At 45.1% G+C, this 12,556-nt stretch overlaps 1 protein-coding gene across 1 annotated transcript in view; it reads right to left on the bottom strand.

Annotated features, from left to right (window-relative positions):
- Window positions 1–5,298: 5,298 nt before the first annotated feature.
- The window catches only part of SLC7A10 (solute carrier family 7 member 10), a 43,946-nt gene continuing 36,688 nt past the window's right edge, over window positions 5,299–12,556 (bottom strand). The window contains 7 exon segments of the mRNA XM_083512443.1: window positions 5,299–5,552; window positions 5,555–5,656; window positions 7,068–7,245; window positions 9,211–9,360; window positions 10,065–10,161; window positions 11,185–11,288; window positions 11,418–11,541. Of these exon segments, the coding sequence (XP_083368569.1) occupies window positions 5,530–5,552; window positions 5,555–5,656; window positions 7,068–7,245; window positions 9,211–9,360; window positions 10,065–10,161; window positions 11,185–11,288; window positions 11,418–11,541 (778 nt within the window). The 3' untranslated portion in view covers window positions 5,299–5,529.

The following is a 12,556-nucleotide window of genomic DNA, read 5'->3' as shown; positions in this document are numbered from 1 at the left end:
ATATGCTGGGAGGCCTCCCTTGTGCCCTCGCTTCACAATATGCGTGTGGTTACCAGGGAGAAACTGACCCAGGGGGGTTTCTGCACAGGCACACAGGTGTAACTCTGGAAAGCCGCTGTGTCTGTGAGAAGGAGAAGAAAATACATGGCTCTGCATCTGCCTACCATAGGGACCCCCCTGGCTACAGTTTTCCCCAGCTGACCTTGATCTGTGGGTGGGTGAACACACAACACCCGCCCCAGCAGATCTGCCTTTGCAATTTGACGCTTCCCTAAATCCGCTTGTTCCTTCTGTTTGTGAAAGGCGCTTTCCCCTCTGCTTTCCGAGATAAAAGTCAGCTTATAGCTTCTCATTCATATGCTGGAGGGGATTCATCCAGCAGGCAAAGCAAGGCACCAGGCACAAGTAATTATGACGGACCGCTCAACTGGAGAGATCCAATTATTGGCGATTTAGAATATTTGTCTAAATTAAAGCTATATTTACAGAGCCCCAGGGTAAATCGTTTAACAGGAAACCAAAGGCAGGGAGCATCACATTCCTTTCCTTTCGTACCTCCCCACCCCCTTTTGAAACAAGAACAAAAAAGCTACATCCACTCATTTGCTTGCTCTCTTCGTCACGGTGCCCATAGCGATGGAGAAATGCCAGTGGCAGCCAAAGGTTCCATATCCTTCATTCACAGAAAATAATTGCATTTTCCGGTTGCTGTGCCACTGTAACAACAAAGCAGCCAAGTTTTGATTATAGTGGGATTGTAGCAAAGGCTGACTTCAGTAGGAGTTTTATGTTGAATTAAGTTGGATCAGTTTTACAAGGGTATTTGTTGAGCTGTTTATTGTAGGTTTGTGAACCCCTTTTACCCACCCCCACCCCGAGTTTCCAATGTTAGCAGAGTGCTGAGTGCATAGAACTGTGAATTGGGAGGTGCTTTTTACCAGAACTGGGTAGCCTGTGGACCTCAGGGGTTATACATTTCCCATCACTGGGCATGCTGACCGAGGCTGAAGGGAGTTGGAGGCCATCAACAAACATCTGGAGGGTCACAGGGTCCATATCCCTGCTTTATTATTACTATTATTTATTTATCTATTTATTAAATTCACATACTGCCCTGAGAATTATACTGCTGAGCAAGCAGATTTTCCATGGTTTTCAAAGAGAGTTCCAGAGAACTGGTCAGTTCCTCAGATACTCAATGGTGAGAACATAAATAGTGATGTAATAGCTTTCCTGAAAGCTCGTGGAGGTTCAGGTATAATGAGAAGTCCTGGTTTCTTGCCGTATAAAGGAGCCTTGGGCTTGTTCATGCTCCCTCTTCCATGCACTGAAGGAGCATCCACATGTGATTTCAAAAACAAGCCGCATGGCTCAATGCTACTTCTGAGCTCAGGGAACAGTAGCTTGCCAAACCCTCCTTAGCGAGCAAACCTGGATCTGAAACCACATCTTGATTCCGCTTTGTTCTCTGCAACTAGAATTGAGTTTTTAAAAGACTACTTAACAAACAAAAGAGAAAAAAATCAACATTTTTTCTGAACATCATGTGGTACATTATACTTTGGGAACCTAGTGAGTTTAAATCAGCCACAGTTCCCCAAGTCATGTCACTGGCGGTAAGTTGACAGAGGACACTTCTGGTCTCTTTGTAAATGTGCACAGACCCTCCTTCAGCAGTGGCATGGGGGAAGTCGGACCACCCATGCGTTTGCTGCTTGGAGTCGCATGAGGTCCCACCATTGGCTGGGAGGACACAATTCCAACCCCCTCGGGCAACCCCTGAACTGTCTCGAAGAATACTTCAGTCGCTTGTCCTTGCCATTCCCTTTTTCATTTTTCCATAGACTGCTTTATTTTTTTGTGGCTGCAGTCTCTGCGCTGCTGTATGTGTTGCAGTTCCATGGTAATCGATGGGATCTGAGCGCACTTGCTGGGCACTGGTATGCAGCCAGCATAGCCATTAGTAGCCGCTTCTCAGAGTGCTGATTGCTTTTTGACAACGTAACCAAATGTTTCTCTGGCATTCTGTCACTTAAAAATACCTTTTCAGTTGTTTTTGAAGTTAAGGGCAGGGAGGAGCAATGATAATACAATCAGGTATACAGAGTGTGGTTCAGGATGCCTAGCAATACTCTCTGTTTCTTTAACCCCCTTAAAGTCGAATTTAAATTTCTTGGTTTTGGCTGGACCCAAGTGATTGTGTGCCTTAAGCGGGGATGGTATAAATCAGAGCGTGCTGCATCATCAAAATACTTCTTTTATTGTGAACTTTAGAGACGTCATCTGTCGTCCCCCCCTTTACAAATTACCAAGGAAATTAAAATGTTTCAACTATCTTTCTGTCAAAGCAAAAAGTAATTAAATTAACCTAACATTGTCTTTCCTTTGTGAGATGGGTTGCACAAGACCTGTCAATGGTACTTGAGCCATCCCTTCCTCTTACTAGTGAATGCAGGAGCTGAATGCCGAACCATGGCCCCTGGCAAACAAGAAGGACATGTCAGCTTGGTTGGAGAACCTTCGAGGATTGCAGAGGTAGAAATATATTTTCTTTTTTAAAAAACACAACCACCTTAGGTGACTCCCCTTAAAAAAATTCCCAGTGAGAACTGTGCATGCTCCATAGTCCTAGTCAATTCAAAAAGCAGACAAGGCAACTGGGAGTGGGTGGTGGAATGAAGTGCCCTGGAGAAAGCATAGCTGACTGGAGGCCTGAATAGGAATGTTTCTATTGGTAGGTGTGGATGAACTGCGACATTTTGTGGACGGTCCCACTTGTTTAGTTTATCTGGAAAGTTCTGAATTCAAAATCTTGCAGGCGGTAGCATCTCTTGGCAGAACTAGAATGCATTACTCGTTTATTTAAAGTTAATATCACCGAGAAGATTTCTCGGAGCTTTTCCAAAAGATATTTGGGGGGGAATTTTTTTTTGAACAAGGCCCATTCCTGTAATAAAGCTTGTAAAAAAGCTGAGTCAGAATTGTGCTGTCCGGGCATGATTTGTGCTTCAAAGGAGAGGAGGAGACGTGATTTGTGTGAGTCGGGGAAAGCGATCAGGTTTGCATGTTTCCTCTTGCTTGGCGTATTTTATCCTGAATCTGTACTTTGATTCTTCTAGTAATGAAGTAGAGCAGGAGGCTGAAGCCCCATCCTTCGACCACTATATATCTTATCCAAAAAGTCCTCTGGATCCTGATATTTAATTAGGTGTTGTCCCCACATTTTCAAATGTATCTTCAAACATAAGGGCTAGAAATTTAGAGTCAGTGTTGCTGCTGATTTTAAATGAAAGCTCTGAGGTTCTTAGAAAGTGCAGAATTCTGCGGCTAATGTCACATTCTGTGTTTGATTTTCTGTATCTGTGTTGATACGCAGGCCTGTCTATATCCTGGACAGAAGTAGGTAGAATTGCTGAAAGGACAGCCCTTTGCTACTAAAACAGATTAGGCGAGTTGCGCATTCAGGGCTGGAGAGGGAGACTCTGCAACCTCCAGAGGACGAGTTTCCAAAAGCCATCAACAGATGGCAAGTGCTTTATCACTGTCGTCAATGTTGCACACATTTGTGATAAACACAAGCCGCTCTCTACGCTCTGCAGCAACAAAGAGGACTTGCTGCTTAAAATACAGCACCAACAGCATAGCAGTTGGTTCACAATATCACAAATCGGCAAAGATTGCCTAGTTGTTTGCTGCCCGTCATTTAGTAAACGGCAGAAGAACATGTCTAGTGCTAGCATGTTTATCCAAAACACACTTGATGCAGATATTTTCACGGGCCTTTTTAGTGGCGTTTTTCTTCTTTTTAATTAGCAAATAGGCATGAGCAAGCCAGTCCTGAGATGTGGAAGTGATGAGCCACGCAAAGCAACCCCCCTCCCAAGCTCTTGGCGTCACTGAACATGCAGCGTGGGTGGTCTTTGCTGTGGCTGTGAAGTAATTCCCCTCCTGATCAAGAAGACTTGATTGGATTTTCTCCCCCTCCCTAGGCAGCATCTGTTAAAATTTTCAGCCTCAGGATTGTCAGTCCAGCACCTCCCTTTGGTACTCAGGACCATCCTTTTCCATCTGGCGGGTCAGTTCTGCTGAGGTCAATCCAAGAATAGGATGACTTTGCCCGCTTTGGGATTGTCTTATTTCCCCATCTTTCCCTTCTTTGGGATTGTGTTATTTCCCCATCTTTCCCTCTGTGCTCCTTCACCCAGGAGTAAGCAATGGCTTGGTGGTAGGAGGGACGGTTGTATCTCTGTGTGCTAGGGGTTGTGCAGCTGACAGAAGTAAGCTTGGAGCTATTGACACAGCAATATCTTAAGACGTAGTCAGGGCTCTCTGTATAATCTACAGCGGTGGGGGGATATAAAATCTTACCTAGCCCAATCGATGAGAGATGGCAAGTGGATTTTTCTGACCCATATAAATGATGCAAAGTTGCAGGTGTTTCCTTTGGGCCTGAAGCCCTCCCCTCTGAGGACCCACTTTCCTTGGCTTCTAATGAGGTCGACTTAATGAAAATACAATATAAAAGCTTTGTTTATGTTGAAACCTAAAGATTTGCTCTTTCAAAAACGAAACTTGAGGGTCTTTAAGAATACAGTGGTAGCTTGGTTTACAAACTTAACCCGTTCCACAAGTCCGTTCTTAAACCAAAGCATTCTTAAACCAAGGCGTGCTTTCCCATAGCAGTGGAGGACTCAATTTACAAATGGAACACACTCAACAGGAAGTGAAACATGTTCTGCTTCCAAGGCAAATACTTTTCTGGGAATACTTTTCTGGCGTCCCTGCTCTCTCATTCACCCTCTGGTCCTTCATTGGTGAATCAAGTGATGATGGGTGGTCTTTTCAACAAACCCTCAATCTGCATATGTTAAGGGAGGATATAGGTTTTAGGTTGGGACTCATAAGTTAATGGAAATAATGCCCTGGATGAACCTTTTGTGGAAGGAAGGGCTTCAAGTCAATGGGGGCAGGGTTTGTGTGTACAAGACATTCCCTTGTCCATAAAAAGAAAGAAAGTCATAGAGGCAAGCATTGAGATGCCCAGGGACTATTGCAGAAAGCAGCTGTCATCATGCAATTCTGCATTGTCAGTCAAAGCTGTTTTCAACAAATTGCACTACTTCACATCACTTCCTTAAATATGTTATTTTCTCATGGTGAAACTTTACAGAAGTTCATTAGAACTACTGGAATAAGCAATGACAGTCAGAATTTTACATATCGGGCCTGAATGTAAATATATCACTTGACGAATATACATCACTAGGAAGAAACAAGCCAAGGAAGAAACAAGCCAGCTCATTTTATTTTATTTTATTTTTTACTCTTTTTTTCTTCTTTTTTCTTTTTAGGAAAAAGAGCTAAGTGCTATTAACGGTCCACTATAGCTGCTGAAAAGGTGTATCTCATTTTATACATTTTACTATTGGATTTCTAAAAAAAAAAAATCAAGATTTTTCTTTTTTCAAAAAAAAATCATCATGTAAACAAAAACAACAAAAATCTACTTCTCGTGTGTAAAATATATCGTTATTTCTTCAAGGTCTTTTCTCTTCCTGGAGGGGTGAGTGAGTGAAAGGTAGATCATCCTCTTCAATAGAACCCCCTTGTGGGTAGACTACAAAACACACCTTCTGGCCCCAGTGCGTCAAGGACTCTGGAAAAGAGGAAGTCATCAAGCAGTCAGTTTAATCGTAGCTAGAACACCCACCATTCAGTGGCTCAATCTAGCTCAGTCACAGAGGTCCCACTTTTCCTGCAGAAAGTTTAATGGCCACTGGCATCTCCACTTAAAAGCAGGGGTGGGGAGCCTGTTCCTTGGAATGTCCTGGGAATCCAGCTCCAAACAGTCTAAAGCAGAGCCCTCCTGGATTAGGCCAATGGCCCCTCTAGTCCAACATCCTGTTCTCAGAAGTAGCCAGCCAGATGCCTGCAGGCAGCTAATAATAATAAAACCTGTATTGTCAACATACAACCTGTGTACAATGAAATTAACTGAGACTCCCCCCACCCACAAACACTAGCAAGCAGGATTCCAGCACAAGAACCCTCCCCACTCCTGTGGTTTCCAGCAACTGGTATTCAGAAGCATCCCTGCCTCCAACTGCAGAGGCAGAGGACAGCCATTGTGGCTAATAGCCATCGATAGCTCTCTCCATGAATTTGTCTAATCCTCTTTTAAAGCCATCCACGTAGGTGGCCACCGCTGCCTCCTGCAGCAGTGAGTTCCACAGTTTAACACTCTGCTATGTATGGAAGTTCTTACTTTTATCTGCCCTGAATCTTCCAGCTTTTCAGCTTCCTTGGATGTGTCCCCAAGTTCGAGTGTTACGAGAGAGAGGGAGGAAAACTTTTTTCTTGCCACTTTCTCCACTCCACACATCACTTTTATAACTTCCTATTGTGCTGCCTCTTACTCGCCTTTTCTCTAAACTAAAAAGTCCCATTCAGTACGGTCAGTAATCAAGAGATTATGCGCGCCACAACATTGAGAGGCCCACAGGTGCCCATTCATCGCTGAGTTAGGAAGATCATGCAGCAGGTGAGGTGAGAGAGAGACCTTGTTCCCAAACTCCCTGGAGAGTACCTGGCCAGTCAGAGGAAGAAGCTACCTTGATCCATCTAGTTCAGCACTGTCTACACTGACTGGCAGCAGTGGCTCTCCAGGGTTTCAGGTAGGAGCCTGTTCTCAGCCTTACCAGAAGATGCTGTCATTGGGGATTAAATCTGGGGCCTTGCTCTGCCCTGCCATTGAGCCACAACCCTTCCTGCCCTCCCTACCACCCACAACAAGATGTGAGATGAGACAGAAAAACTGAATGTTGCCCACTTCAAAAACAGACCTCGAGTTGGCCCTTGTGACCACAGGATGATGGGCTTTGGAAAGCCCCAAATTCAAATCTCTCTGCCCTCACTGCACACATTCGGAAATAGGCTGTCGAAATCTGTGACTACCCTGAACCCGGCGACATTTTCTCTGTACATAATCAACGTCCTTTATCCCGTCTCTATGGTGACTGCAGATTTTACTCCCCACAGAAGCACCCTCCTGCAGGTTCCCCGCTTACCTGTTATCCTATTTACACACTTTGGTTTGTTTTTCCAGTATACTGCAATAAAAAACACTGGCACTCCAGTTAGTATGATAATCAGTCCAACTCCACAGACTACTGGCTCAGAATAAAAACTGAAGATCAAGAGAAAGGCCCAAAATGTCAGGTAAGTGATTGGAACCAGGAGATTAACCTGTGAGGGGAAAAAAGACGGCAAGTGTACAGAAGCCTGGCATTTCCTCCCGATTCCCTTTGCCCTGTATGCATCAAAGGTGTGATGATAGATTGAGAGGCAGTGTGATGTAGCGGTTAGAGTGTTGGGCTAAGTTGCGGAGTCCTGGGTTCAAATCTCCCACTTGACCATGAATCTCACTGGGGTGACCTTGGGCCAGTCATTGCCTCACCGCTAACCTAGACCACCCATGATACTTATGAGGAGAAAATGGAGGGGGCAAGGAGGACCTTTAGGCTGTCTTCAGCTCATTTGAGGAAAACTGGGATTTAAATGTATTATTACTGTTGGAGAACAGTTTTATTACCATTTTTCACCCACCTTTCACACTAGGGTCCCAGGGTAGGTGACAACAATTTAAACACAAATATCAAAAACAATTTAAAACAACTTAAATAGGTAATACTAATAATAAGTAATATGTAATAATAATGTTCGTAATAATAATAATCAGTAATAATAGTTATTAACTGATTGAGGAGGCCCAGTTTCAAATCCTCTCTCAGACATGAAACTCAGTCATTCCTGTTCTTTCATTAAAAAATTAATAAATCTGTTGTCTTGTTTGCTGCTTTTAGTAAAGTATTTAAGGATTTTGATAGTGGGTTGCTTTCAAACTTGGACTGAGGGCCACCTTCGGAGTTATAAAAATGAAAGGAAGGGTAAAAAATATGTTAAATACACAATACATATTCACAATTTAACTCAAGAGAACCCTGGGAACTACCCAACCATTTCCCAGAAATACACACCTGTGTGTTGCCACCCTGCTAGTTTGCCGTGATGGGACTGAATTTCTTTGTTGTGACTTAACACAGTAAAAGGTGAACTGAATGGGGTGCAGATTCTCCTTTTCCCAGAATGCTGAACAAAGCATTGGAGAAACCTGCAAAACTGGTTTTGTGCCAGGACTGCAAAAATTGAAAGCGTGTCCTTTACAGGAATCAACCAACGCACCTACATGAATAGGTGCCATCTCCCACTGCCACAAAAGCTACTATAGCTCATGGGATACTGCTACCATTCTCACAGGAGGTGCCCCTCATCATCACGGTACCCTCCTCTCGTCCCCATTCTTGCCTTTGCTGCACCAGTATTTGGAGGAATCTGGAAGAAGGTAGAAGCTGCAGTGGCAGAAGGAAGGGCCTGTCTGGACAACCTGTTTCCTGATCAACCACCCTGATTCGCTGGCACAAAGCTTACGCGGAGGTCAAACTGTGTCCGACCTTTCTTGGGCATCCATTCACATTTGTTTGTGGGGCAGATATAGGATGGTACACATTTGGTCTGGGCTGCCTGTGGGTTATTTGTATGCCTCCCTGTCAATCATTCGTGCAGCCCAACCTTCCCAGGGTGTTTATCCATCACTTTCCTGGCTGCAAACAGTATGGTTTTTTTTAAAAGAAGTGGATTTTCTGCTCTAGCAGGACCCCTTAACCAGTGGTAGCTGGTGCCCGTTGCAGTGGGGCAGAGGGAAAGGGAATGGCCCAGACCTAGTTTTCTCCTCCTCCTTGGAGAAGGAGAAAACTAGGAGGAGGAGGAGGAGGAGGAGGAGAAAGAGGAAACTGGCAGGCAGTGATGCCACCTCCTGGAACGGCAGGTGGGCTTGGAAGAAGCGAGGCTGAGGTTGCCCCACTTGTCATCAAGGACCAAACTTTGAGCCGCTGTGATGCTGCACACCAAAACTTCCTGTCTTTGTTCGAGCCCCTCCCTCCAAAGCAGTGACAGTCTGGAGATCACCCCCTGGGCTGGTGGTGGATGAGAGGACCGTTTTGCGTGGTTGTGGCTGCTGACAGGACTGCAAGGAAAGCCTCCCCTTTCACTCCTCCTTCAGGGGCACTGTGGGAAGTGAGCATCATCCGCAAGCCTACCAATCCCCTAAAGAAGCAAGAGAGGGTGCATTCGGAGAGCCCCAATATTTTTCACCTTGATGGGTCTGAAGATTTTGGGCTTCTTCCAGCGCAGCACAATCAAACCGATTATTGTCACTCCGTAGCAGAGGTAGTTGATAAAGGACACATAATTGATCAATGTGTAGGTGTCCCCAACAAGCATGATGACCACTGTGGCCAGACACTGGGGAGAGAAGAAGAAATGGAAATGGAAACATTACTGGAAGAAAAACAAGGAAACCTTCTCTTTTCTATGTTTTATTTATTGCTACTCCCTGGACAGGGGGTACTTTTTCCACCAGCCCTGAGGCTTTTCTATATTGTGTACACACTGTGTATTAAAAGCATGCCTGAAAAGTGTGCAGCCCCAGGAATCTTGGGTATTGTAGTTGGCTGAAGCTATTATTCCCAGCACTCTTAACAAACTATGGTTCCCAGGAATTTGGGGGGATGGGGAATGTGCTTTAAATGTGCACTCAGCAATTCTCTTGGAAGTTCGACAAGCTTTCTTTTTGGCACTAAGTGAAGGCCAACTGCTGCCAAGGGTGACTTCCCACCAGGTAAAAGCATATAAGCAAGGCAAGAGGTGTGACCGGGGGAGAGACAGCGTTGGGCAAGGTCCTGGCCTAGTGAGAGGCCTGGAGGGCTGCATTCAGCCCTCAGCCAGAGGTTCCTGAACTCTGCTTAAGAGGATTGCTATGAAACAGACACACACACCTCTTAACATGCACTCTGCCCCCCATGCTTATCCCTGGGATGCTCTCAGAGGTATCTGTAAGCCACAAAAGCTGGTATCAGAGGAATAGCAAAGCATCGTGGCATTTATGCTTGTAAACTCCTGAGAAGCCTATTTGGGCACAGAGTCGTATGTAATGGAGAAATACCCACACAGACAAGAAGGGCTGGGATTGGGGTGCAGTGTTGGACGTGGATCATGGCCAACAAGCTGGGCAAATGTCCTTCCCGGGCTCCGGAGAAACACAGTCTAGAAGGAAGAGTAAAACTGGTTAGTGGGATCAGGAGATCATCAACTGCATGGAGAGAGCCGCATCTGTTCTTCATTTTCTTCTGGCTACTGAAAGGCTTGAAATCAAACAGAGATGGCTCAACAAGGGGAATAATAATAATAATAATAATAATAATAATAATAATAATAGGCTACTTAAGGCTGCCAAACTGACCTCAAAGGAACTAACTTCTGTTTCTCGTAGTAAATAGAGAAAAAGACGGTAAGAAAACAGAAATATAAACTGCCCTGAGACCTGCTGGTATAGGACGGTATATAACTTCAATCAATCAATCAATCAATCAATCAATCAATCAGTGTCCCACCTGTTGATGCATTTGGGGGATTTGCATGAAAAAATGCAGCACACCCAGATGACCTGTTTATTGACCATTGATCCTGATTTCCCTGCACAAAGTTTGTGGGGAGGTGAGATCATGTTGGCCGTTCGTTGAGGATTCATCCTGATCGGTTTTTGCAGGAGATTTCACAATACTGTGTCAGGGCAGTGTTACATGAGCTAGTTTCCAGGATCAATCCCTCTTCCCAGGGCACTCGAGAACTGTAGTTCCCTGAGGGAAATGGGGAGTCGGGGTCCTAACAACTCAGCACCCAGAACAAACAACACTTCCTGGGATTCTATGGCAGGAGCCATGTCTATTGAAAGTGGCCGGATCCTGCTTTCAACGTGTGGTGCAGATTGGGCCTTGGCATAAGGCAGCTTTCTATGTTCTTATGTTCCTGTCAGTTTTTTTGTTTCTTAACATAATGGAGTTAAGTATTTGCAGAGCAAACTGCAAATTCTACACCTAATTTTTACCTCACAGACTTAACCCCAAATACACCACCACAAGTGATATGGAGGAAGGGCAGGACACAAATAAGATGAGTGAATAAATCTGTCAAAAGTGACCCACAACAAAGACTCAGAGCTAGCCAAGAAAGCAAAAGGTTTCCCCTCACCCTTTCCGGAAAATGAAACAAAATCGTACTTCGTCTAACCTTGATGAGGTAAAAAGGTATCCGTTTATTCCTCCAAATGTAGACAGAGCCACAGAGACGGGCATAACCCACGAAAAATAGCCCAGTAACTTTTCACCAAATGTCTAAAGCAACAAAAGGCAGAGAAACTGAAACATAATACCACACGGCACAGAGCAGGAATAACTGTAATTAAAAAAAGGAAAAAACGGGGAGGGGAAGGAAAGGAAAGGTCCAGGGGCGCTTTTACTTACTACCGCCACAGCGTTGGAAGACAAGAGCTCTTGGGGTGACATGGCAGTGAAGTAGGCAATATTGGTGAAGGTGTAGACAAAGGTCACCAATGGGATGGAGATGAAGATGGCACGAGGTAGATTCCTGGCATTCGAGAAAGGAGGAGGGGGCAACAAAAAGCATTAACAGGCACACATAATGCGGAGAGCGCAGATCCGCACTGGATCTCTTTCAGCACAGACAGCGGGATGAGATCAGCAGGGCAAAATCTAACCTAAAACCTGTAGGAAAAACTTTCTGACGGTGAGAGCTGTTCAACCGTGGAATGGACTCCCTCAGAAGGTGGTGGAGTTTCTCCGTTGTTGGAGTTTTTCGTGCAGAGGCTGGGTGGGTGGCCATCTGTTGGGGATTACTTGAGCTGTGGTTCCTGCTTTGCAGAGGGTTGGACTAGAGGATCCTCACAGGCCCCTTCCAACTGTACAGTTTTGGGATTCTGTGAGTGGATCAAGGCTGAGTACACATGGTGTTTTATTCTACCATCGGTGGGGACTGAGTACGTGGTGGTCCCCCCCCCCCACATAGTCCGCACAGGATCTAGATCGATTGTGCTCCCTGATAAACTGTGTTTCGTTCCAAAAACAAAAGCTCACTGCAGATTGATTCTGCATTACCTGCAATGTTTCCATATGGAAACAGATGCAGGCAGGTCTGGCAATGTGTGTGTGTGTGTGTGTGTGTGTGTGTGTGTGTGTGTGTGTGCCTATCTACACCTTCCCAATAATGTTGTGGGTGGACATATACAGTGGTGCCCCGCAAGACGAATGCCTCGCAAGACGGAAAACCCGCTAGACGAAAGGGTTTTCCGTTTTTGAGCTGCTTCGCAAGACGAATTTCCCTATGGGCTTGCTTCACAAGACGAAAACGTCTTGCAAGTGTTCCAATTTTTTTCCGCTCCCCCCCCTTTTTCTAAGCCGCTAATAGCCTTTTAGCCGCTAAGCCGCTAAGCCTTTAATAGCCGCTAAGCCGCTAATATGCTAATCTGCTAAACCGCTAATAGGGTTGCTTCGCAAGACGAAAAAACCGCTAGACGAAGAGACTCATGGAACAGATTATTTTCGTCTTGCGAGGCACCACTGTGCCAAGATAGCAATCCCCACTT

Source organism: Podarcis liolepis (genome assembly GCF_965112155.1).
Source record: "Podarcis liolepis genome assembly, chromosome: 7".
NCBI lineage: Eukaryota > Metazoa > Chordata > Lepidosauria > Squamata > Lacertidae > Podarcis > Podarcis liolepis.
This window is presented reverse-complemented; position numbering and strand designations above follow the sequence as displayed.